This window comes from Melospiza georgiana, chromosome 3, assembly GCF_028018845.1.
Source record: "Melospiza georgiana isolate bMelGeo1 chromosome 3, bMelGeo1.pri, whole genome shotgun sequence".
NCBI classification, from domain to species: Eukaryota; Metazoa; Chordata; class Aves; order Passeriformes; family Passerellidae; genus Melospiza; species Melospiza georgiana.
Window position 1 is genome coordinate 1,385,239 of NC_080432.1, and position 26,130 is coordinate 1,411,368.

Sequence of the window (26,130 nt, forward strand, 5' to 3'; positions counted from 1 at the left end):
CTAAAGGAATGCCCCTGTAGCTTTTATGCCCCCCACTTCAACTTTACCTTTGTCCCCCTCATTGGAGACCTTCCTCAGGTCGATGAAATGGGTCCCGATGGCCACGTCGTTGACCTTGTCTGAGTCCCGGATCTGGATCTTGATCCGCTTGCACAGCGGGGGAAACATCTCTGTGAAGATGATTTGCTCATTCCAGAGGGGCTCGTAGCTGCTCTTCTGTATGGATGTCTTTCCCTGGGAATCGAGAGGAGATGGATATCAGACAAGGGTTGAGTAAGAGATGAGAGATGTGGGGACTCCAGGCAACTCTTCAAAATGCAGTTTATTGTATCCAAGGTGTTACAGCAATCCAGGGTCGTGGGATGTTGGGATCCTGGATGCTGAGAATTTTAAACTTTCTCTGGTGAAAGGCACAGACCCACAAGCGAGCACTGCATTTGACTTGAGGGCTGTGGAGAAGGCTTCCAAAACTGATTAATAGCACTCAGATTATGGGTGTGGAGTTGGTTAGAAGTGTGTGATTTCACAGGGTGATAAAACTTAGATTTGGGGTTTTAGTATATGGTGATACATGGGAGTCAAGATGGAGAATTTTGGGTGGGGGTTAGATGCCTTTTTTGCACCTTCTTCTTCCACCACAGATCTGGGTGGTTTTCTCTAATTGGATGAAAGATGAAAGATGTCCACATTGTGGGTTTTGGGTGATCATAATTGAGTTAGAAGCATAAATGATATAGATGTCAACTGTTTATTGGGTAACTGAGACTTAAATAACCTTGAACAGACACCATTTTAGCTCACTTTTTAGGGAGAGCTCACATCTGGCGAGTTTGTCATAGATAAGGATAATAAACTTCAGAGTAAGACTTCAAAAACAACATCTCCTGAGTTTTATTCACCCTGACCTTGGAGCAAGAAAGGGCCCAGAATTCCAACATGGGTGACAGAGCCACGCCTACAGCTGTCATCTCCAGCTGCAGAAAAGCCTGAATACCCTTTAGTTTTGGTTACTTGCATTATATATTTTTCTTTGCTGAGCATTTTAGTACATAATCAACCAATCAATACCTTTACTACTACCTGTAACCTGTCATTACTATCATTACCATATTATGGTCAATACTATCCAGCCACATGAGTTAGAATGTTACAGTTTAAGCTTAAAGTTGTTTTTCTTGCAGTGGAAAATTCTTAGATCTTTTTATACTTGCCACATCAGCATGTTGCTTGTCTCTGGAATCTTTCTGCTCTGTAAAAGCATCTTTTTGTTTGCGGTCAGCTTATCCTTTGCTCTCAGTCATAAAATCTCTTTCCAACTCGACTTAACCTTTGCTTTCTTAGTTGTCCAGCAAGACTGGCTCAGCAAACCTCAATTTACACATCTATTATTCTTCTATATCAAAACTTGCTTCCATCTCTATTTCATTCTCAGGCTCTACATTCAGAGATTTTTCTGCCAAGCATACAGTTTTGTGAAAGTTTCTTGTCAAACTTTCATCCTTCCCAACAGGTTGGATGTCCCAAATGGTCCCCACCACCCAAGCTGCTCCCTTCTACACTCTCTGCCTTCTCCTGAGCAAGGAATTCTCCTCCTCAACTGAAGAGGGCTCAAACCCATCCCAGAAAGTGAAAACAAGGTGACGCCACGCCCATCTCAATGTGCCAGGTGACACCACGCCCATCTCGACATGCCAAGTGACACTATCCCTATCTCAATATGTCAAGTGACACCACACCCATCTCAACATGCCAGGTGTCACCATGCCCATCTTGATGTGCAGGTGACACCACACCCATCATGATGTGCCATGTGGCACCACACCCATCTTGCATACCAGGGGACACCACGCCCATCTCAATGTGCCAGGTGACACCACGCTCATCTGAACCAAGGTGACACCACGCCCATCTCAACATGCCAGGTGACACCATGCCCATCTTGACCCAAGTGACCCCATGCCCATCTCAATGTGCCAGGTGACACCACGCCCATCTCGATGTGCCATATGACACCACACCCATCTCAATGTGCCAGGTGACACCACACCCATCTCAACGTGCCATGTGACACCACGCCCATCTTGATGTGCCAAATGACACCACGCCCTTCTCCACATGCCAGGTGACACTGTGTCCATCTTGACATGCCAGGTGTCACCACACCCATCCTGTCCTGCAAGGACCACCAAGACCATCTATGGCCACCTGCTGGCGTTACCTCCTGTGGTCACCCTGGCACCTCCCCGCTCACCTTCTGCCCTGCGAAGGCCACCTGCACGTAGGGGTCCACCAGGTCCTTGTTCTCACCGATGAGCGCCTTCTTGACGTTGGCCATGATGCTGGTGTTCATGCGCGGCAGCCCCTCGGCGCGGTAGATCTTGATGTAGAACCGAGCCCACTGCCGCTCCGGAGGGACCCCGTCGGGGAGCAGGAGGTTCCTGGAATGTGGAATGTCAGGATGGAGTTGGGAACAGCTGCTGGGGTGGGAGGGTCAGTGAATCCCATCCCAGTTGGATGGGACAACCTCCATCCAACCTTTGTGGTTCCATAAACAACCAAAGTGAAACTGATCCATTTCAGAGCACTGACTCCTCCGCTTCCACACCATTCCATGGAAATGGAATGAACGGGATTTTGGAAGAGTTGCTTTTTCCTTATCAAGGGGACCTTGGAGGATTATTTTGGGGATGAAATTAACTCCATCCATTGCTTTTTTGTTTTGGCTTGGATTTTTTTTGTATGTGACTCTCCTCTGCAGGAATAGATGGGAATGCTGCGAACAAAATATTTCTAGGGGAATTCTAGGAATTGCTGAAGTTGTCCATGGCTGGTGGAAGGTGTCCCTGCCCATGGCAGGAGGGTTGGAACAAGGTGATCTTGAAGATCTCTTCCAAAAACAAACCATTCCAGGATTTTAGGAATGAGTAGGAGAATCACTACAGCATGGAATGAAGCCCAAAGTTCTAGAGGTGGTTCCTCAAACCCCAGCAAGTCAGGAGAGCTGTACTGCTGGTTTCTGACTGTTAATGGCTGGACTCAATCTCAGAGGTCTTTCCCAACGTAAACCATCCCCGGATTACATGTGGGGAGAGCCTCAGAGGCAGGTTTAAAATGGAGATATTAATTTAGCTGGAAAGGTTTTGGGGCTGGAATCAAGCCTGAAAGCTCCTGATTTTTGGTCCGGGACCTTTGAGATGTTCTGGGCAGTCCAAGACATCTGTTCACACACACAGCTGGGGAAACCCCATCCAGACTTCCCTGCTCTGCCTTGGGGTGTGAGATCCCATCCCATTATCCCATCTCAGCCCATTTTCCACCCATCAGGAACATCGGGGGACATCAGGCTGCTTGACACCAGGCTGGTGCTGCTGGAGAGTTCAACCACCAGCAGATGGTCTGACCCCACAGGAAGGACAACTCTGTGCTGGAGATCACCTGGAATTGCACCAGGACCATGCATTCCCTCCCAGAAAACCACCGGATTGGTCCCTCTCTCCCTTTCACGGCTCAGGGTTTGCCACCAAGTTTGGATCCTGTGATCCCACCCAAGGGAAGGAGAGGTGGAAAGGATTCCTGAGGGAGCCGGGAAGAAGCGGATCCCAGCAGATCCCTACCCTTCGATGTCATCCTCCTCTGTCTCGTTGGCCTTGTGCGGGGTCTTGATGTTGTCACCTTTGCCCACCACGGCGATGTCACACTTGAGGTAGCCCTTGAGGCCGGCCGTGAGGTCCTCAGGGTCGGACAGGATGGCCCATTTGTGGTAGAACTGGTGCTCTGCAACCCATGGGACAAGACAGACCTTTGTCACCACCAGACACGGCCAATGCCACCAGGACACGGCATTCCATGGAGTGGGACCTGCCCTGTGTGTGAGGGATCCAAAAAAACACCTGGAAAATCCACTGGGAAGGGGTGTCTGGTGTTGGAGATGGAGACACAATGGGATAAGCTGGATGAGGGTGGAGTCTCAAGTCCCCACCCTGGAGGGGTTTAGAGCCGTGTGGATGTGGCACTTGGGGACACAGGGCCGTGGTGGTGGCCCTGACGGTGCTGAGGATTGCTGGACTCGCTGGTCAGCAGCTCTAATCAACCTCTCCCTCCTTTCCAGGCTTGGGTGAAATGTGGGGCAGGATCCAGCCCTGGACATTACTGTCTGGAATATTGGTGTCCTGCCTGGGAATGTCACCCAGGGCTTCTTCCAGGGCAGGGCAGGGATGGACACCAGAACAGCCAGGAGGGATCTCAGGGACACCTGGGAAAGCTGGAGAAGGGAAGGATCCAGGGAGAACTCAGAGCCCCTTCCAGGGCCTCAAGGGGCTCCGGGAGAGCTGGAATTTGGGAAAGGACTGGAGGGAGCCAGGGAATGGCTTCCAGTGGGAAAGGGAGCTTGGGATTGTGGGATCTTGGGAAGGAATTCCTGTCTGGGCTGGAATTCCCAGAGAATCCCTGGATTCCTGGCAGCATCCAAGGCCAGGCTGGACACTGGATCTTTAGATCCACCTGGGACAGTGAAAGGTGTCCCTGTTCATGGCAGGGGTGGAATTAAATTATCTTTAAAGTCCCATCACACCCAAACCATCCTGTGATTCCATGATGGAATCTCTCCAGGATGGAGATCCTTCTCCAGAGGTGATTCTCCATCCTGTGATTCCAGGATGGAATCCCTCCAGGATGGAGATCCTTCTCCAGAGGTGCCAAGAGCTCTTCCCTGACCTACAAGTGACTCCAGGTGACTTTTTATATCTTGGATATTTACACCTAATCATTTTCAATCAATTTCCAACCATTTAATGCTTGGAAAGCATTTTCCAAGGAATCCAGCCCCTGCCTGACTCCTTTGCTGGGAATTTTACTACACTGAGCAGCTGGAGGTGCCTGGGAATTGTTACAAACAACATTCGCATACCAGGCTGGGTGTAAACGGTCCCAACATCCATCTTGAAGGACCCCACCAATGTCCCACTCCTCAGGAGGTTTTTGGAGTGGATCACCTGGAAATCAAGAGGGGAAAACCGCTCAGGAATTGCCCCAGGACCTGGGAGCCACAAAGCCATTCCAGAGGTTTCCAGGGTGGGATGGGAAAGGAGCTGATGAGTTTTCCTTGGTCTGGGGAGGATTCGAGGACACCAAAAGGCCCCGTGGGGTTGGCAGGTCCTGATTAGTGGAATTGACAGGAAGTTTGCATTTGGAATGAACAAAAAATGCAAAGAAATTAATCTTTGGAGGAAGATCCCTTTTCCAGACACAGCAGGAAACACTGGGATATTTAACTGGGGTAAGAGCCTTTAAAATTCTCAGAATTTGAGGAAAAATGGGAGAAATTGTGCAGCCAGTCTGTGCACCGGGATGGATATGGATGACCCTAATTAATGTGCCCTAATTGGGCAGGGAATCTGGAAGTCTTATCCATCACCTTCCTGGTTTTGGGTGGGCTAAAATCTCAACTTTCCTCTCAGCATTCCTTATCCTGGATTTCCACAACAGCTCTGATACCCCAGGAATTTTCCTGGCTCTGGAAGGTCTTTCTTCTCCACAAGAATAAATAAATAAATTCCAAGGTTTGGTTCTAATAAATAAATTCCAAGGTTTGGATCTCTGGAATACCAGAGATCAGCCCACAAAGGGACAGAGGGAATGCAGGAGATGTGTGGAGCCAGGAATGAGGGTTGGAACAGAAATACGGACTGGGGGTCTGCAGAAGAGAATTCCTGTTGGGAATCTCACATCAAGGACCTTAAATCCATCCCCAAAATGGGTGGTTTGCTTCCAAAGCCCCCCCCCCAAAAAGGACAAGGATATTGGGGTCACTTACGGAGAGCTTGATGATCTTGTCGAACATGACATCAGGGGGGACGTGGAAATCGAAGACGAAATACTGGAAGGGAAAATGGAATGGTGAGAGGTGGGATCCATCAGGATTGAGAACCCCCCGGAGAAGCTGTGGCTGCCCAGGGGTGCCCATGGCCCAGCAGGGATGGATCCCTCTGATCCCAACATTGAGCATGGGACCACATGGATCACTGATCCCCCCACCGAGTGTGGGGAGCCAATGGAAGCTCAGATTTCTGGGAAAACCTGGGAATCTTTGATCACAAAATTCCAGAGGTCAAGGGGTTTGTTTCTCCTCATGGTTTGAGATTTCTCCTTATTCCAGCAAGAATTTAACCCCCAAAAACCCCACAGATAAAAAATTAATCACAGGATCGAGGGTGGAGTAATCCAGAGAGGTTAGAGCAGCACCAGGGCAAGACCCACCTCATTGTAGTAAGGACAATTGGTGGATTCCTTCATGGACGTGTATTTCTTCTCCTCCCCAACCTCCACGCACACCACGGGGTCCATGTTGAGCCCCACCAGCTGCCGGGCCTCGATGATGGTGATGCTGACCTGGGCAGAGGAATTCCCAAATTTCCACATCCCGGGAGCATCTCCAGGCTACCTTCCCCCAACACCCCACCTCTGACCAAGGGGAATTCCCAGTGCAATGGGGTCTGCTGGTCCCACTGGGATACAGGTGAGGAGGGGCTGGCAAGGGTGTGGGATGCAGGAGATCCCAGGAATCCCGGTTGCTCCAGCCTCATGGTGAGGGTGCTCCACCCAACGTGGAAAATCCAATGGATTTAACCCGAGCTGTGGGATCGGAGAGACCGATCCCATTGGTTCACTTCTACTGGAAAATCCAATGGATTTAACCCAAGCTGTGGGATCAGAGAGACTGATCCCATTGGCTTCACTTCTGCTGGAAAACACAACGGGATTTAACATGAGCTGTGGGATCAGAGAGACTGATCCCATTGGCTTCACTTCTGCTGGAAAACACAACAGGATTTAACATGAGCTGTGGGATCAGAGAGATCAATCCCATTGGCTTCACTTCTGCTGGAAAACACAACGGGATTTAACATGAGCTGTGGGATCAGAGAGATCAATCCCATTGGCTTCACTTCTGCTGGAAAATCCAACTGATTCAACCAAGCTGTGGGATCAGAGAAACCGATCCCATTGGCTTCACTTCTGCTGGAAAATCCAATGGATTCAACCAAGCTGTGGGATCAGAGAAGCCGATTCCACTGGCTTCACTTCCATTGGAAAATTGAATGGATTTAACCCAAGCTGTGGGATCAGAGAGACCGATCCCATTGGCTTCATTTCTGCTGGAAAACACAATGGGATCATGGATTGGTTGGAACTGGGAGGGAGCTAAAAGCTCAATCCATTCCACTCCCTGCCAGGGGCAGGAACACATTTTGCTATCCCAGGTTGCTCCAAGGAGAAATTCCAGAGACAACCTCAAAAAGAGCTTAATTTGGGTTTAATTTGGGCTTATTTTGGGCTGTCTGGGTTTTACATGCTGGACAAAAAACCCAGTCAATCATTTAATCCTGAGTTTAGGGCTCCACCAGTGAAATTCCAGCTCTTGGGATGCCCTGGATCCAAGCCCAGTGAGTTGAGACCCACCAGGAACTCAGTCCCTGCAAACGGTGTCCCCAAGCCCAGGTTGTGACCCTGAGGGCCATACCTAGGTGTCACCTACCTGGTAATCCATGGGCCTCCCGGCACTCGGCTCCATCCTGATGTCGGGCTTGGACCTTGGGAGAGGCAGAAGAAACCCTTGGTGAAACCATGGGTGGAGTTCACGGAATCATGGAATGGTTTGTGTTGGAAGGCACCTTGAAGATCATCCAGAGTCTGACACCACCAATCCAAGCCCTGTCCAACCTGGCCTGGGACACTTCCAGAGATGGGGCAGCCACAGCTTCTCTGGGAATTCCATCCCAATCCCTCTCAGGGAACAATTCCTAATTCCCAATATCCCATCCATCCCTGCCCTCTGGCAGTGGAAAGCCATTCCCTGTGTCCTGTCCCTCCAGGTTCATGTCCAAGGTCCCTTTCACTACAAGGGCAGGGCCACCCTCAATGCTCCTCCAACCCTGGGAGCTGGGAGGCTCCACAGAAATTTGGCGATCACTGCTGTGGGTCAGATATTCCAAAAAAAACATCCCACTGGTTCTGTGGGACAATGATTTACAACATTCCCTATGTCAGGGATCACTCATTTTTTGGGATGTCCGTCCTCACCTCCCGCTGGCACAATTCCAACCCCGGATCTCACCTTTTGTTGGAGACATTGGTGGTGACAGCGGTGACAGAGGCCAGGGAGATGGTGTCTGGCTCCAGGCCTGCTCCGTATCTCATGGCCTTTCTATCCAGGTCTTCTGTTTCCAGAACAGCCGGATCATCTGCGGGAAGGGGACAAAGGAATGGCTCCGGTTTTCATTTCCAGCGGTGAATAATTAAAGGCTGGGAGAAGGGAAACCAATCCATCCCCTCGGCTGGGAGCACAAAAACAATGGGGACCAGGTCGGGTCTCGGGCAACCTGCTCGGAAGAGGGGTTATCAAAGAGATGACATGGAATTCCATCCGGGCAGAATTCCTGTGGAGAGTCTTAAGGAAGAAAAATAAGGAATAATGACAGCACCCTGAATTTAGGGGGTGAAAGAGCATTTGAGGAAGAGCTGGAGATCTGAGGAGTGCATGAGTTGGTGCAAAGACAACCAATTCCCTGGTTTTGAGGAGAGAGGGGTGAAAAAAATGGGAGAAATGGGTCATTCCCAGGAGGAAAAACTGCTGCAGGAGCTGAGATCCCACCGGCACGTGCCCATGCCTGGGTTTCTATTGGAAGAAGTTGCTGGAATGTTCCTTTCCTGAGGGAAAGGGGGTCCTTGACTCAGCCAGGAGATTAAGACTGAGCCAGGAGCTGGGAATTGCTGCCTCCAGCTCTGGGATCCTTGGCATGGCATGATCATGGAGCTGCTGGAGTTGGTCCAGAGGAGACCACGGAGCTGCTCCAGGGCTGGAGTCCCTCAGCCATGGAACCAGGCTGGGAGAGCTGGGAATGTCCAACTGGAGAAGGGAAGGATCCAGGGAGACCCCAAAGCCCCTTGCAGGGCCTAGAGGGGCTCCAGGAGAGCTGGAGAGCAACTGGGGACAAGGGATGGAGGGACAGGACACAGGGAATGGCTCCCACTGGGAAAGGGGAGCTTGGGGTGGGATATTGGGAAAGAATTCCTGGCTGGGAGGGTGGGGAGGGGCTGGGCTGGAATTCCCAGAGGAGCTGTGGCTGCTCCATCCCTGGAAGCGTCCAAGGACAGGTTAGAGCTGATCTAAGCTGGAGAAGAGTCTGGATGGGAGGGAAGCACCCACGGAATGTTGGGAATGCCGGCTTGGCCAGCAGGCAGCAGGTCCAGGACATCCACCCATCCCTTATCCAGTGGCCAAGGGTTGGGATCACCATCATCCCAGCCCAGGGACAGCTGGAGGTTCCTGGGAAAGGTGGGACCAGGAGCCTCCCAGCCCTGCAGCGCTGCCCACACCACACAGTGAGCATTCCACGACCATGGATAAATCCAGCCTGTGGAGATGCTTCCATGGGACCAACTGCTCTGTTCATTTGCATCCTGGGTGTTTTCCCATGGTCCTGCTGGAATCTTTAATCACAAAGGGAACATGCAGGTTCTGGGAAGAGCATCCAGGCTTCCATGTCAGCATCCCAGGCAAAATTCCCTTTTCCTAGCCTGAAGCCTGGCTGGGAAATGGGGGAAGTTTTCCCAGAACCACAACCCAAACTTTTTCCAAGGCTTTTCTCTGCCTGTAAACGCACATTCCTGCTTTTCTTTGCTGTGGAAAACTGATCCTCGGCTCTGAATGGAAACAGCCATGAATTTCCAATCGCTGCCCTCTCCTGCCTTTCCAGAGGTGTCCAATTCCAGCCCCACCTCCGTGCAGAGCCCAGGGAACAGAACAGGCAGCCCTTCCTCTCCCACCACTGCAATTCCAGGAATACGCCGTCATTCCATGACCGTACCTTGTTTCCGATGTTCATCCTTGGATGGACGTGTCTTTCCAAGCTTCATGGCTGAAAAAACTCCTTTGCCAGCTCTGGATGAAGAGAGGGAGAATAAAAATCCCTGTTAATTTCTGTATTTTTCATGTTTTCTAGGACATGGGAAAAGGAGGGGGTTTTTTTCCAAAAGGGAAAGAGGAAATGTCAGCTGAAAAACAGAGCAGGAAATATTCCAGAGTGTCAGAATAGAGAGTGGAATTCACTGCCCTGGAATCCTGGATCCCATTTTTTATCTGGGAATGCCTCAGCTTGGGATAACCCCTTGCTGGGGGTCCCAGTTGTGTTCCTACTCCTCATCTCTCCCGACCAGTCCATGGAATTTCTTTCCAAGACACCAGAAAATGAAACTACTAAAAATGAAACACCCCAAAATTCAAACATCCTGAAAATTCAGACAGCTGAAAATTAAAATACCCCAAAATTCAAACACCCCAAAATTCGGACACCCCTAAATTCAGACACCCCTAAATTCAGACACCCCTAAATTCAGACACCCCAAAGCTCAGACATCCCAAAATTTAGACATCCCATAATTCTGGCACCCCAAAATGCAGACACACCAAAATTCAGACACCACACCCCAAAATTCAGACACCCCAACACTTCCCCCACCCATGAAAAAGGAATGTTTTTAATTGGAGAATTCCCATCACTGGAAAGGGAGGAACATTTGCAGGTTTGCTGGAGATGTTCTTGGAAGTAACAGGGGACCTCCAGCCAGGATCACACCTCCAGCCTGGACCTCACCTCCAAGAAGAACTTCATCTCCAGCTGGGACCTCATCTCCAGCCTAGGACCTCATCTCCAGCCTGGGACCTCATCTCCAGCCTGGGACCTCATCTCCAGCCTGGGACCTCACTTCAAGATCAACCTGACCTCCAACCTGGACCTCCCCTCCCACTGGGACCTCAACTCCTGCCTTGACCTCACCTCAGAACTGGACCTTTCCTCACCTCCAGCCTGACCCAGACCTCATGTCCAGGATGGAGCTTTCATCACCTTCAGTCTGGAGTTCACCTCCAGCTGGGAACTCACCTCACCTCCAGCCTGGACACCTCACCTCCAAACTGGGATCCCAAGCTGGGATCCACTTCCCGCTAGAACAAAAAGTCACCTCCAACCTGGACTTTTCCTCACTTTCAATCAAAATCTAATCTCCATCCAGGACCACATCTCCAGCCTGGACCTCACCTTGCTTCCAGGCCAGGGGATCCAGGGGATCCAGAGTTCCTGGATTCTGCAGGACTGGGATGTTGTTCCAAAAGGAAACCATACGGACCCTGTGGGATTTCCCAGTCCCACCTCTGGACGGAGCTGAAGGGTCACGTTTTACCCTTGGGAATTTTTTCACTAGGAAAAATCCCTGGAACTGAGTCCTGGTTGGAAATCACCACCAGAAGTCTCCAGGCCACAGAGAGAGCCAGAGAAAGCAGGAAGAAAATTAAGGAGAATGGGAAAATAACATATTGGAGGGAGGGGATAAGGTTGGGATAAGATTCAGTATTTAAATATGGGACTAAAGCAGCACCTAGGCCTATGGAAGCTATGATTTATTCCCAGGATGCTCCATTTTTTCCATGGATCAGAGGAGAAAAGTTAAGGATGAGGATTCCATGTCTGTAATCCCACCGGGGAACACCCAGGGCATGGGACCCTTTGGAGCTGTTTTCAAATTGATTTATTTAACGAGGAAATGTTGGAATCACGGCTCAGGCTCTGGAATTCTGCTCCCAGATAATTCTCTGCCCTTCCAGCCACACCTCCCGGTTGGTTGGATTAGATTCCTTTCTTTTCCATGAAATTCTCAAAAAATGGAGAGCAAAAAAAAAAAGAAAACAAATCCCTTCCAGTCCCAGAGCTTCCATTTGTTAAATGGATTGGATAAAATTAATCAAATTTTTGTCAAATCCATTTAACAAATGGATTTGATAAAAATCACTGTCCTGGGAATTTCTGAGGTTTCTTGGGAAGGAAAACCAAAGTGAGGAGCAGCTGGTGATGGACTCAGCATGGAAAATTCCATCAGGGTCCTCTCCCAGCTGCCAAATCCACAGACAACAAGGATTTGGATCCCTCAGATGTTCCTGACAGTAAAATGATGATGATCGATTTGGGGTGATGCGTGGAAAAGAACTGGGATTAATCATCTTATCCAAGGTGTGAAAAAACCACACCTGGGAATGGGGAAAATCTGGGACCTCCACAGGGTGAGGTGGATCAGAGGGAAAAATCCAGAAAATAAAAATATGGAATAGAGGTTCAGGTGCTGTGTCCGTGCCCAGCAGGGAAGGGAATTTTGGGAAGGGAATAAAGGGGTTTGGAGGGTGCTGGGGGAAGGTGAAAAAGGAAAGAAAAAAGAGGGAAAGAGGAAAAAAAGGGAAAAAGAAGAGAGGGGAAGAAGGGTTAAAATGAAAAAGGTAAAATAAAGAACATTGGGAAAAGTAACAAAAAAGAAAAAAGGGGAAAAGGGGAAGTAAAGAAAAGAGGAGGAAAGGAAATAGGACAAAAAAGTGAAATGAGAAAAGGAAAAAGAAAGGAGGAAAATTTAAAAATAGAGGGGAAAATAGAGAAGAAAAGAAACAGGGAAAAAAGGGGGGGAACTGTGAAGGAAAAATGGGGAGGCAAAAATGGAGGAGAAAAACAGAGGAAAAATTGGGGTGGGGAAATGAGGGGGGGAGAATAGAAAAGAAAAAGGGAAAACCACAGAAAAAATTAGGAAAAAACCCTAGGAGGAATAAGCAGGGGGAAAAAAAGAAAAAGATGGGGGAAAAAAATAGAGGGAAAATAAAATGGGACGGAGAGGGGGAAAACCTGAGGGAAGATCAGAGAGAAAGTAAAAAAAAAAAAAGAAAAGGAAAAATGCTCAGAAAAATTTGGGAAAGAAACCCCAGGAGGAATCAGCAGGGGGAAAAAAAGGGAAAAAAGAGAGGAAAGAAAAATCATTTGGAAAGAAAACTGTTGGGATAAAAAAACCTGTCAAGGATAAAGCAGGAAAAAAAACTCCAAACAAACAGGAGAAAGCACCAGGGGAAAAAAGGGCAGGAAAAAGGGAGGGAAAAAAAAAAAACCAGGAAAAATGGAGGGGAAAAGGAATAAGTGGAAAAAAAAAAGAGAAAAAGAAATAAATTCTGAAGCAGCGGTTTTTTTTGGTGGGTTTTGTAGAGTTCTGAGGGTTTTGGTGGATTTTGGCAGCACTTAGCAGGTGCTGGGAAGAAGGGAAGGAGCAGGATGAGGATGAAGACGGAGCCATCCCAAAAGTTCCAGAGCAGCATCCCAGGGCCTCATCCCAATCCCCAGCCCCTTCCCGATCCCCACCCGTCCCTTTCCCAAGCTGGGCAAGCCCTGCCCAATCCCAAACACCTCCCCCTTCCCATCCCGACTTCTACCTTCACCCAGCCCTGCAGGAGAAGGTTCTGGAATATCCGAGGTGGGAATGGCGGAGCCTCTATCGTGGGACATCCATCCCAGCGCTGGAGGGGACGGAGCAGGGATGGGGAATCCCTCCAAGTCTCCTCAGTGGGCACAGTGGGGTTTTTGTGGGATCTTCCCAATGCTCCCGCCACGCTCCCGACGGCGCCGGTGGGACACGGGGGCTGGCGGAGAGCTGACACCGTCTCCGCATGAATATTCCATGAGGATCCGCGCACCTGCGGAACCTGAGCTGCCACCATGGCACCGAGAGCCCTCCTGGGCCATCACCCGCCCTTCTCCTGCTTTCCTGAAGAACCCAGGTTCTGGAAAAGCTGCTGCTGCCCCATCACAACACATCCCACCTGGGTTCCAGCAAGTTTGGAGTGTGAAGGACTCCCAAGAAAGTTTAAATCTATGTCAGACACCAGAGATTCCAGCCAGCCTCTTCCCGTGGACTTTCTGGGATCTAATATGAGATTGGGATTGAGCATGGATCATCGCCACTTCCACAAGCCTGCTCCTTTTGTCCTTCAGGATTTCACCAATGGGGTTCTCCACAATCCGCAGGGATTCTGGAGCCACAGCCGGGAGCTGGGAGCAGCCTCTGTCCTGGACAGCTTCCAGTTAAAGATCCCATTACTGGTGAATTATCCATGGATAAAAGGACATTTTAATCACTGCCCTTTACTGGGAGATGGAAGAATTTCCAAGGAAGTTTAAATCCATGTTTGATGCCAGAGATTCCAGCCAGCCTCTTCCCATGGATTGTCTGGGGTCTAAAATGGGATTGGGATTAAGCATGGATCACCTCCAGTCCCCCAAACCCTCCTCCTGCTCCTTTTGTCCTTCAGGATTTTGCCTTGTGGGGAACTCCAGAATCCACAGGGATTCTGAAACCACAGCAGGGATTTGGGAGCAGACTCTGTCCCGGACAGCTTCCAGTTAAAGATCCCATTACTGGTGAATTATCCATGGATAAAAGGACATTTTAATCACTGCCCTTTACTGGGAGATGGAAGAATTTCCAAGGAAGTTTAAATCCATGTTAGACACCAGAAATCCCAGCCAGCCTCTCCTCATGGATTTTCTGGGGTCTAAAATGGGATTGAGCATGGATCATCTCCCTTTACTGGGAGTTGGAAGAACTTCTAATAAAGTTTAAATCGGTGTTAGACACCAGAGATTACAGCCAGCCTCTTCCCATGGATTTTCTGGGCTCTAATATGGGATTGAGCATGGATCATCTCCACTTCCACAAACCCTCAAGCTGCTCCCCTTGACTTTGTCCTTTGGGATTTTGCCTTGTGGGGATATCCAGAATCCGCAGGGATTCTGGAGCCACAGCAGGAAGCTGGGAGCAGCCTCTGTCCTGGCCAGTTAAAGATCCCATTACTCGTGAATTATCCATGGATAAAAGGACATTTTATCCACTGCCCTTTACTGGGAGTTGGAAGAATTTCCAAGAAAGTTTAAATCCATGTTAGACACCAGCCAGCCTCTTCCCATGTATTTTCTGGGGTCTAATATGGGATTGAACCAGGATCATCTTCTTGTGGGGATCTCCAGATTGCACATGGATTCTGGAGCCACAGCAGGGAGCTGGGAGCAGCCTCCTTCCTGGCCAGCTTCCAGTTGAAGATCCCATTAATGGTGAATTATCCATGGATAAAAGGACATTTTGATCACTGTCTTTTACTGGCAGTTGGAAGAACATCCAAGGAAGTTTGAATCCATGTTAGACATCAGACATTCCAGCCAGCCTCTTCCCATGGATTTTCTGGGCTCTAATATGGGATTGGGATTAAGCATGGATCATCTCCAGTTCCACAAACCCTCCTGCTGCTCCTCTTGGCTTTGTCCTTTAGGATTTCACCTTGTGGGGATCTCCAAAATCCACAGGGATTCTGGAGCCACAGCAGGGATTTGGGAGCAGCCTCTGTCCTGGCCAGTTTCCAGTTAAAGATCCCGTTACTGCTGAATTATCCATGGATAAAAGGACATTTTAATCACTGCATTTTACTGGAGGCTGGGAGCAGGGAACAGCATTCCCATGGCTCATTTCCTTGCGGGAATTCCACCTGCCAGGAGTTCTTCCACAGGACAGATCCCACTGCTGGGTCCATCCTACACCCTTGGGAAGATCCCAACCCTCAATCCCTTTGTGCTTCTTCCCAGAGGAAGGACCAGAGCTGGGAGATCTCTTCCCATTTTTCCTGACTCTGCTTCAGGACATTTCCCTCCTTCTCCACCTCATCTCCACCTCCTGCTTCATCCCATTATTTGGGAGGATCCATCCATGGGATGTGCCATGAATTGATCCCAAAACCACAAAACAAGGAATGGGAACCAGGAGAGGTCTCTCAGATGGGGAACTCCCTGGATATGATTCCAGGATCATTCCCTGCAGCTGAGTTTAAATTTGAGCCAGAGGATCTGGGTTTTGGGGGAACATCCTGCTCTGCTATCCATGAAAATTGTTGGGGATGAAAGAAAGGAAGGAGCTGAAGAAACCTGGCAGCCTAATGTGGGCACAGGAGCTGTCGGATCATGGAATTCCCAAGTGGAAAGGGACCAAACGGGATCATGGATCCAAATCCTGCCCAGGACACCCCAGCAGTCCCACCCTGTCCCTGTCCCATTGCTCCTGGAGCTCTGGGAATGTCACCATTCCCTGGGGAGCTGTTCCAGAGCCCAGCCAGCTCTGGGGGAAGAACCTTTTCCTGATTTTTCCTGAAATCCAAAGAAAAGCTGGATGTAAATCCTGTCTGCATCCAGACTTCTCCTGTCCTGTCCATGTCCAGCCTGGGAATCTCCCTCCATCCGATCCCTATGGATCCCTCAAGGTCTCTCAGTTCCCTTCAGGCACTGCCATACTCCAAAGATTTTGCTGGATAAATTTTCCTTGGTTTTTTTTTTTTTTTTTTTTTTGATAAATATTCCCTGAGGCCACACATTCAAGAAAACCAAGTTTTTCTAGGGTGGATAGGTCTGGCTTTAGAGGAAGGCAGAGCACAGCAACTGGATCAGCTGGGAAAAGTGGGAATGAAGAGGAGGAGAAGGAGGAGTAGGGAGAGCAAACCACCTGGATCAGCTGGGAAAAGTGGGAATGAAGAGGAGGAGGAGCAGGAAGAGCAAACCAAGTGGTTTAGCTGGAAAAGTGTGAATGAAGAGGAGGAGGAGCAGGGAGATCAAACCTACTTGTTCTCCTTGGTCTTCTCCTTGCCTTTGCTGGAGCCGGTGGTGGAATATTGAGGGAATAAAAGGCAAACAAACTTCAGTGACTGAGGAATCAGGGAATCGTGAAATGCTTTGGGTGGGAAGGGACCTTTAAAATCCATAACCCCGCCCCTGCTGTGGTGGGTACAACTTCCACTATCCCAACATGCTCCAAACCCCAATGTCCAGCCTGGCTTTGGACACTTCCAGGGATCCAGGGGCAGCCACAGCTTCTCTGGGAAATCCATCCCAGCCCCTCCCCACCCTCACAGGAAAGAATTCCTTCCCAATATCCCGTCCAAACTTCCTCTCTCTCAGCTTAAAATTTAGGTGGGAAACGTCCCTGCATGGCTTAGGAGATCCCAACTCCCAGCAGCGGAGCTGGAAGTGAGGGAAATTCCCTGGATTTTTGTTTGGGGCTGTTAATGCAGGACAAGTGGGATTCCTGGATTTTATTCCTGGGTCTGGGAAGCTGTTTTCTTCTCCAGTCTTTCTCTCCTATTTATTTTCCTCCCTGTTTTCCTCTTGGATCCCACTTCTCTCCATTTTCCTCCCTGGACCGGCATCCCTATTTTCCTCTCTGTTTTCCACTCCGGTCCTGCTCCCCTCTTTTTCTCCCTGTTTTCCTTTCTGTTTTCCCCCATATTCCTCCTGAGTCTTGTTCCCTGTTTTCCTCCCTATTTTTCTCCCCGTTTTTCTCCCCAGTCCTTCTTCCCTATTTATTTTCCTCTCTACATTCCTTCCTGGTCCTTCTCCTCTGTTTTCCTCCCTGCTTTCCTCCCTGTTTTCTTCCCAGGTCCTGCTTCCCTCTTTTCCTCCCCTGTGTTTCTTCTCTATTTGTTTTCTTCCCTATTTATTTTCCTCCCTGTTTTCTTCCCGACTCCTGCTTCCCTATTTTCCTCCCCAGTCCTTCTTCTCTATTTATTTTCTTCCCTGTTTTTCTCCCCGGTCCTTCATTCCGATTTATTTTCTTCCCTGTTTTCCTCCCCGCTCCTGCTTCTCTCCCCGTTTCCCTCCCCTCCTTATCTCTCCCCCGTTAATCGCCCTCATTGTCCTGCAGCAACTGGGGAGGAGAAAGCAATTAAGCAGCTCGGGAAATAATTAAGGAGCCTGGAGTTAATTACACCGGCTCCTCCGCCAGGCTGGGGACAGGAGACAAGGGACAGATTTCAGAACCTGAAATTCCAACTCCTTGTGCCCGACCTGCTGGAAAACCATCCAGGAAAAAAATCAAATAGTGAAGTGTTCCTGGGTTTTGGGAGAATTCCGAAGGAATTCAAAATCAAACGGGGCATGGGAGGGAAACGGGGAAGAGCAGCACGGGCAGGGATCAACCTGCTCTGATCTCTGATCCAAGAATTCCTATTTTTTCCCTGTCCCGACTCCTGCCGTGGGAGCAGAAAGGGGAAAGTGATTCCCCTGCCAGCTGAGCTCCTCCTGGGAGCAGCGAGCCCCGGCTCAGCATTGGAAAAGCTGCCAGGAGAGGAATTCAATCATTCCAGCCTTTCTCCTGGAGCTCAGGGATCTGGTCCAGGTCCTGCTGGACACACACTGGAGATGGGATTCAAGGCAGGGATCACATCCCGCTGATCTCACTGGGCAGGATCCAGGATCCTTCCCTCCTTCCACAGCTTCTCTGGGAATTCCTGCTCAGCCCCTTCCCACCCTCACAGCCAGGAATTCCTTCCCAATATCCCACCCCAAGCTTCCTTTTCCCAATGAGAAGATTTCCTCGTGTCCTGGCCCTGTAATTCCTGGTATCACCATGTGAGATACGGTGCAGAGGGAGCACAGGATGAGGCTGACCTGGATCCCAAATCCTGGGTTTATGCCAGGACCAGCACCTGTCTGTAGGATGTGGGATGGGCTGTACCCTCAAAATCCCAGATCCCACCCCAAAATCTGGGATCCTTCCCTCCTTCCCTTCCCCATCCAAACTGCCCTGGGGGGGGCAGAGGGGCTGGAATGTTCCCTGCAGTCAGGATGGGATCCATCCAAGGGTGGGAAGAGAGGCTGGGATGTCACACCCCTGGTTGGGCAGAGGGGCTGGGATATCCCATCCCTGAGGATCCATCCCTGGGTGGGCAGGGGGGCTGGAATGTCCCATCCCTGAGGATCCATCCCTGGGTGGGCAGGGGGGCTGGAATGTCCCATCCCTGAGGATCCATCCCTGGGTGGGCAGGGAGGCTGGGATATCCCATCCCTGAGGATCCATCCCTGGGTGGGCAGGGGGGCTGGGATATCCCATCCCTAGGTGGACACAGTGCCTGGGATATTCCATCCCTGGGTGGGAAGAAGTGCTGGGATATCCCATCCCTGAGGATCCATCCCTGGGTGGGCAGGGGAGCTGGAATGTTCCCTGGAGTCAGGATGGGATCCATCCCTGGGTGGGCAGAGGTTCTGGGATATCCCATTCCTGAGGATCCATCCCTGTGTGGGAAGAGGGGCTGGGATCTCCTATCTCTGAGTGGGCAGAGGGTGGGGAATGTCCCATCCCTGGGTGGGTCAAAGGGCTGGAGTGTTCCCTGGAGTCAGGATGGGATCCATCCCTGGGTGCGAAGTCCCTGAGGATCCATCCCTGGGTGGGCAGAGGGTCTGGGACATCTCATCCCTGGGTGGAAAGGGGGTCTGGAATGTTCCCTGAAGTCAGGATGGAATCCATCCCTGGGTGGGAAGAGGTTCTGGGATATTCCAATCCCTGAGGATTCATCCCTGGCAGAGGGTCTGGGATATCCCATCCCTGGGATCCATCCTTGGGAAAGAGGCCAGGGAAGTGCAGATCCTGCGCCCTTTCCCTCTTCCTGCAGGGAGACCATGCCCTGGGTGGGGGATGCAGGAACGTGGCGCATTCCAAGCGCATCCCTCTTTTTCCTCTGTTTCCCTCCTCCTCCTCCAAGTATTTCCCTGCATCTCTTTCCTCTCCTGATTCCTGCATCCACTGCATTCCTGGCACTCGGATCAGGGTGTCCAAGTGGGTGTCTGCACTTCCTGAAGGATCCAGGATCCTTTCCCAAGCTCCTGGTGGAGCAGCCAATGCCAAATTCCCCTCTCTCTGTCCTTTCCTTTTCCCAGGGCCCTTCCAGTCCAACTCTCCTGTCAAAGGTGACCACAGACAGTCCCAGCCTGGGCACAGATGGAAAATTTCCATTTTATCCCTCAAACAACTCAGTTGGGAGCACTTTTCTTGGCAAAATGGACTCACGGTCCTGCCCTGCTGCTGTTCCTAGGGGATTCTGCTGCCGGGGGATGGAGCCTGGAGCCAGAGGGTGCCCTGGGAATCAGGGATCAGGGAATTGGGATACCTGAACGGCAACGCCAGGTGTTTTTTCTCTTTCCCTCTGGCCTTGGCTCTGCAATCCAAAGGAGTGATTCCATGAGTTGTGATCCAGGGATGGGCTCTGATCCACCTTCTCCCCCAAAAACTTATTCACATGCACGGAGCAAACCAACAAAGGCAATCCAGGAGGGTCCCGGACGGAGAGATCCCTGTGCCCGGGATTGCCAAGGATCCCAGGGAACGGGAACAGGGATAGGACAGCACTGGTAGGGATGGGATCAGGGATGGAGGGATGGATGGATGGAATGGGTGAAGGGATGGATGGATGGATGGATGGATGGATGGATGGATGGATGGATGGATGGATGGATGGATGGATGGACCCATGGATAGGTCTGTGCATGGATGGATGGAATGGGTGAAGGGAGCGATGGATCCATGGATGGATTGATGGAATAAGGGAAGGGAAGGGAAGGGAAGGGAAGGGAAGGGAAGGGAAGGGAAGGGAAGGGAAGGGAAGGGAAGGGAAGGGAAGGGAAGGGAAGGGAAGGGAAGGGAAGGGAAGGGAAGGGAAGGGAAGGGAAGGGAAGGGAAGGGAAGGGAAGGGAAGGGAAGGGAAGGGAAGGGAAGGGAAGGGAAGGGAAGGGAAGGGAAGGATCCATGCATTGCTTAGAATACAAACATGACTCTAGGAGCCCCTTCAGCAGTGCCTGACTGGAAGGAGATTTGTCCCTGCTGGGATTAGGAAGGACAGAGGGAATTCAGGGGTGGGTAATCCCAGAAAAGGCCATTTCCCTGGATCCAAACACCATGCAGGGACTTCTCCCCTCCATGCACACACCACTCCCAAAGGAAAGCAGGGACACCATATCCCGTACCTGGGATCTTCCGGGTCTTCGCTGTTGGGAGGAGCCGGAGCCAAGAGGAGGAAGGTGAGGAATTAATGAACATTCCCAACTGGACACAGCCCATGGGAGTGGGAGCAGGACAGGGGGAGAGGCTGATCCTCAAATCCCAGGAATGGTTTGGGTGGGAAGAGACCTTAAGGATCATCCAATCCCAATCCTAAAACCTTCCACTATCCCAGGGTGCTCCAACCTGGCCTTGGACACTTCCAGGGATCCAGAGGCAGCCACAGCTTCTCTGGGAATTCCTGCTCAGCCCCTTCCCACCCTCACAGCCAGGAATTCCTTCCCAATATCCCACCCCAAGCTTCCCTTTCCCAGTGGGAAGACTTTCCCTGTGTCCTGGCACTGTATTCCTGGTATCACCATATGGGATACGGTGCAGAGGGAGCACAGGATGAGGCTGAGCTGGATCCCAAATCCTGGGTTTATGGCCAGGACCAGCACCTGTTTGTAGGATGTGGGGGCCTGGGATGGACTGGAATGGAAGCAATCCCCCAAAATCCCAGATCCCACCCCAAAATCTGGGATCCCTCCCACCAGGACATTTTGGTACCTTGCCACTGCCTTGTATCCATCGTTAAACTTAATCCTGGGTGAGGCAGAGGAGAGAAAGAGAGGAAAAAAAAAAATCCAATCAAATCCCAACATCAGAATTCCTGAGGGAGCAGGGACAGCCCTTCCCAGGAGGGTGGGGCTGTGTCCAAGCTCTGGGTGCTCCAGGGAGGGAATTCCAGCTGCGCATCCAGCCCAGGGTGTTCCACTTCCCCTATTCCCAGGAAAAATCCTTGCAAAAACCTGGCTGGAGGCCAGATCTGCACTTCTAGCATTATCCATTTCTTCTGCTCCATCTGGGAATCTCCACCAGGACAGGCTGGGGGCAATTTACATTCCCAGAATCCAGGAAAAATCTCCAGGTTCTGAAAGCTCTGCCCTGGGACCCACAGCAGAACCTGCTCCATTGGTTTGAACATTTTCCTGATTTTCAGGATCCTCCAAATGCAATATTTTCCCAAGGAATTTAATGGCACATTAAATGATTAACATAATTAAATTAAATTTAATGAAGGAGTTGTGGAAAAAAATGGAAAACCTTGACTGGGACTTTTTATTCCCAGGATGGAAAAGATCCTAAACTTCCTGTTCATCCTGGTGGTGGCACTGTAACATCCCAAAGATCTGTGCCCAAATTTCACATGGATTTGGGCATTTTGGACCCTTCTTACCTCTTTGGACACGGATGAATTCCCCACTCTCCCAAATTCCAGCCATTCCCAGCCATTCCATGTCCCCAAGCACCACATCCACATGGGAACGGGAATGGGGATTTTCATCCCAAGTTCTCCCAGGCCTGGCACAGATCCCAGCTTTGGAGCAGGTGCCAGAGGGATAATTAGCAACAGGCAGTTGGACAAGGCTCGGATCCGCCAGGGACACGGAAGAAAAGCTTCCATCAATAATTCACCGGGAGCAGATTCCTTTCGGCTCCCAGCCCTGTCCTGGCCATGAATATTTCAAGGACAGCCCCTATCGGGTGGTGCTTCCCGGGATCTCACTTTCCAGGGGGTTGGGAGCTGGGCTCAAACAGGTTTTGGCAATTCCTGAACTACCTCTGGAAGTGTTCATTCCTCTTGATTTTTCCTGGGAATCTAAGGGTGAGTCTAAATTGGTGAATAAATCATGGGATTGTAAAATTTCATAATGGTTTGGGTAGGAAAGGGTTTTAAAGCTCACCCTATTCCATGGGCAGGGACAACTCCCACTATCCCAGGCTGCTCCAATCTCTTGGACGTTCCCAGGGATCCAGGAGCAGCCACAGCTTCTCTGGGAATTCCATCCCACCCCCTCCCCACCCTCACAGGGAGGAGTTCCTTCCCAATATCCAATTTTTGCTCTTATTTTCTGCTTTCCTCATTGGAACTCAAGTCTAGCTTTTTGAAGGACCCTGTCCTGGTTCTAACATCCTCCCGTCTCCCGGGATTTTTTTTTTTAATCCAGGCTGGATTTTTTATCTCTTTATTTCCTCATTCTGGATCCTTCCCTGTGATTTTTTTTCATGGATTTGTTTGGTTAAAGTTCCCAAAGGATCAAGGATCCAAAGCCATTCCAGGGATGTGGCACATGGGAAGGCTCTGCCTCCCATTCCTGGCTCCTTGATCCCTGGATTCTGTGTGGGATGAGCAGATTCCAAACTTGGGATCCCCAGGGAAATACAAAAATGGAATTTAATACATCCAAGTCTTGATGTGGATCCTGGATTTAAGGAATTTTCCTTGGAAAGCTGAACTTTGGAGGTGGATCAGCCCTGGAAGGGGAGGGGGGATCTGCTGTGGGAATTTACCTGGAATGCTGATCTTCTTCCGCTTCATCTCCAAGGCTTGGGAATTTACAGGGAGAGAGGAAAAATTCCGGCTGTGATGTGAGGACAAAGGGCTCTTCCATTCTTTTCTAAACCAGGAAAAACTTGGGAACAGTCCGGCACAGCAAACCACTCCATGCATGGTTGGAATCCCAGGATCCCCTTCCTGTTGTGTCCACAGCATCTCGGTTTGTCCCAGACCAGATTTTGGGGATATTTGGCCAATATTCCACCTTTTCCAAGTAGTTCCCTCCTGCCTGACCTCCTTTTCCCACTCTTTCCTTTTCTTTGGGATGGATTTGCTCAAATCCCAAAGGAAAAGTGGGAATGGGTGGGTGCTGTATCCTGTGCCAGGATTCTTGGAAGGTGGAAAAAGGAATTCCCAGCCCTTGGAAAACCTCGGGAAGCTCTGCCATCATCCCAGTGATGGAAAGCTCTTCCCATCCCTTGGAAAGCTGCAGGATTGCTCCATGGGGCGGTCCTGATTGCATGGAAATTCCCCAATTATGGGAAATTCCCAAGCAGACAAGTCCACGTGGATCTACAGACACAGGAGGGTCACACGTTCCCTGGGAAAGAGGGGACAAAGGTGGAAAATTCCCTGTGTTCCCAAGGGATCAGCCTGGATCCAGCAGAGGCCTAGGAAAAGCTGGATCTGCTTGCCCTGGAATTGGCAGCTCCACAGGAGAATTCCCAAAATCCTTGATGTGGATGCTCCGTTCCATAGGAATGGGACAAGGCTGTCCTGGATCTGGCAGAGAGGGATTTTTGCTGCCAAAGTCTGGGATCTCCAGGATATCTGTGGGATATCCATGCCCAAATCCCAGGGGATTTTTTGGGTAGAAAAGGGGCTCCAAGCTGGGAATGGGGTGGGAGAAAGGCAGAACAGGGAAGGGAATGCCTGGGATAGTGGGATAGGTCACTGGAAAAGACGAAAGTTAAAGCAGGTCCCCGTGCCCTGGAATGGATTTTGGATAAGGGATGGAATGCCAGGAAAAAGGGGAAAGGGTTTAAGCCGCAAAGGGATGAATTTGGATGGGATTTTGGGAAGGAATTCTTCCCTGGGAGGGTGGGGAGGGGGGGGGGGATGGAATTCCCAGAGAAGCTGTGGCTGCCCCTGGATCCCTGGGAGTATCCAAGGCCAGGTTGGAGCAGCCTGGGATAGTGGGAAGTGTCGGGTTTGGAAAGGGATGAGGTTTAAGGATCCTTTCCCACCCAGAATATTCCATGGTTCCACAATTCCCTCTCCAGGACTGTGGCCCATGGTCCCTGAGGCTGCTCCTGTGGTATTCCAGGGACAGGGAATTCCATGCCTGTGTATCCCACTTTTCCTTGAGTATCCTGCTTCCCTTTTTCTCCCTATCCCTGCACACAAACCTTCCATCCATGTGGAAAACAGGGAATGCAGAGGGATCCCGGGGCTGGAGGAAGGGCAGTGGGAATGGGATTGGTAATGGGAATGAGGAAGGCTGAGATAGGCCCCAAAAGGAGCCCTTCCCATCCCACTGAATTTCCTGTCAGGTCTGGAAACACCAGAATTCCTATTTTTATTCTTATGATCCAAGTTTTTCCCGGATGTGGGATCTGTAAGTGATGGAGAAGGAAGGGCCTTCCAAAGGGGCTGGGACACTTTTGTTCCTGAAGGAATTTTAAACAAAGCCCATCCTTGGATTCCAAAAGAATCGTTCACATCCTTTGGAATGTGAACCATTTTTGGATCCTTCCCAAAAGCTGGAATGTGGAACCTCTTGCCTTTCCTTTCTTTTATTCCTTTTTTTTTTTTCTGATTCCTGGTAAGTTCCAGATGTGTTTGCTAAAACCCAAGCCAGATATTCCTTGGAGCAAAATCCTCCAGGAATTCTCAATGAAAACAGGGATAATGCCCCATGGATGATCCCCAGAAGTGCCGAGACCTGGGAATTGTTTGGGATGGGGGATAACCTTTCCCATCCCAGGAAATTCCCTGTATTTCCAGTATTCCCTGCACCATCCCCATCCTGCTGCTTGTATGGGTGCCTCTTTACCTAAAACTAGAGGTTTTATCTCTAAAAACCTCATTGAAAAGCCTTGGCTTTGGGAATCTCCCTCTCCCAAATTCGTCCTTGTATCCCTGACTTCCATGAGGAAGGGCTGAGGGAATTCCTGCCCCTCCCAGCCAGAATCGATCCAGGCTGACTTGGAGTGCTGGAATGGATGATCCAGGATGATCCTGGACTCTGCCCTAAGATCCAATGGAATCCATGGGCCAGCCAGAGAAAAGGTAGGGTGGGATAATGGGATGTGATAATGGGATAATGGGATGGGATCCATGGAATGGGATAAAGGGATAATGGGATGGGAAATTGGGATGGGATGGAGATGGGAGGGGATAGGAAATTGGGATGGGGTGGGGTGGGGTGGGATGGGGATTGGATGGGGATTGGATGGGGATTGCATTGGATGGGATGGGATGCATTGGATGGGATGGGATGGGATAATGTGATAATGGGATAATGGGATGGGATGGGATGGGGATGGGATAATGGGACGGAATGGGATAGTGGGATAATAAGATAATGGGATGGGATAACAGGATGGATTGAGATGGGGATGGGATAATGGGATGGGATGGGATGATGGGAAGATGGGATGGGATACATAGGATGGGATCCATGGGATGGGAAATTGGGATGGGGATGGAGGTGGGATGGGATCCATGGAATGAGATCCATGGGATGGGGATGGGGATGAAGATGGGATGGGATGGGATGGGATCCATGGGATGGGATAGGATGGGATGGGATGGGATGGGACAATGGGATAATGGAATGGGATGGGACAATGGGATGATGGGATGGGATCCATGGGATGGGATGGGAAATTGGGATGGGATGGGATCCATTGGATAGGATGGGGTAGTGGGATAATAGGATAATGGGAAGGGCTGTGGCTGGGGCTGGAAGTGGGATGGGATGGGGATGGAGATGGGATGGGGATGGAGATGGGATGGGATCCATGGGATGGGTTAGGGTGGGATATTTTCCATTGGCAGGGACCCACAGGGATCACCTGGTCCAA

At 50.4% G+C, this 26,130-nt stretch overlaps 1 protein-coding gene across 2 annotated transcripts in view; it reads right to left on the reverse strand.

The window, feature by feature from the left end:
- OTOF (otoferlin) overlaps positions 1-26,130 on the reverse strand; it is a 100,421-nt gene that overhangs the window by 44,814 nt on the left and 29,477 nt on the right. Inside the window, exons 7-20 of one of the 2 annotated variants that reach the window (XM_058020826.1) lie at positions 23,056-23,091; positions 21,271-21,306; positions 20,688-20,708; positions 19,835-19,882; positions 16,515-16,544; positions 9,867-9,940; positions 8,114-8,240; positions 7,535-7,589; positions 6,256-6,387; positions 5,813-5,875; positions 4,907-4,991; positions 3,615-3,774; positions 2,252-2,438; positions 48-234 (exon numbers count right to left, since the gene is read on the reverse strand). In XM_058020826.1, coding sequence (XP_057876809.1) covers positions 48-234; positions 2,252-2,438; positions 3,615-3,774; positions 4,907-4,991; positions 5,813-5,875; positions 6,256-6,387; positions 7,535-7,589; positions 8,114-8,240; positions 9,867-9,940; positions 16,515-16,544; positions 19,835-19,882; positions 20,688-20,708; positions 21,271-21,306; positions 23,056-23,091 — 1,241 coding nt within the window. The remainder of the gene's footprint in view (positions 1-47; positions 235-2,251; positions 2,439-3,614; positions 3,775-4,906; positions 4,992-5,812; positions 5,876-6,255; positions 6,388-7,534; positions 7,590-8,113; positions 8,241-9,866; positions 9,941-16,514; positions 16,545-19,834; positions 19,883-20,687; positions 20,709-21,270; positions 21,307-23,055; positions 23,092-26,130) is intronic. The other variant, XM_058020825.1, reaches the window with a different exon arrangement.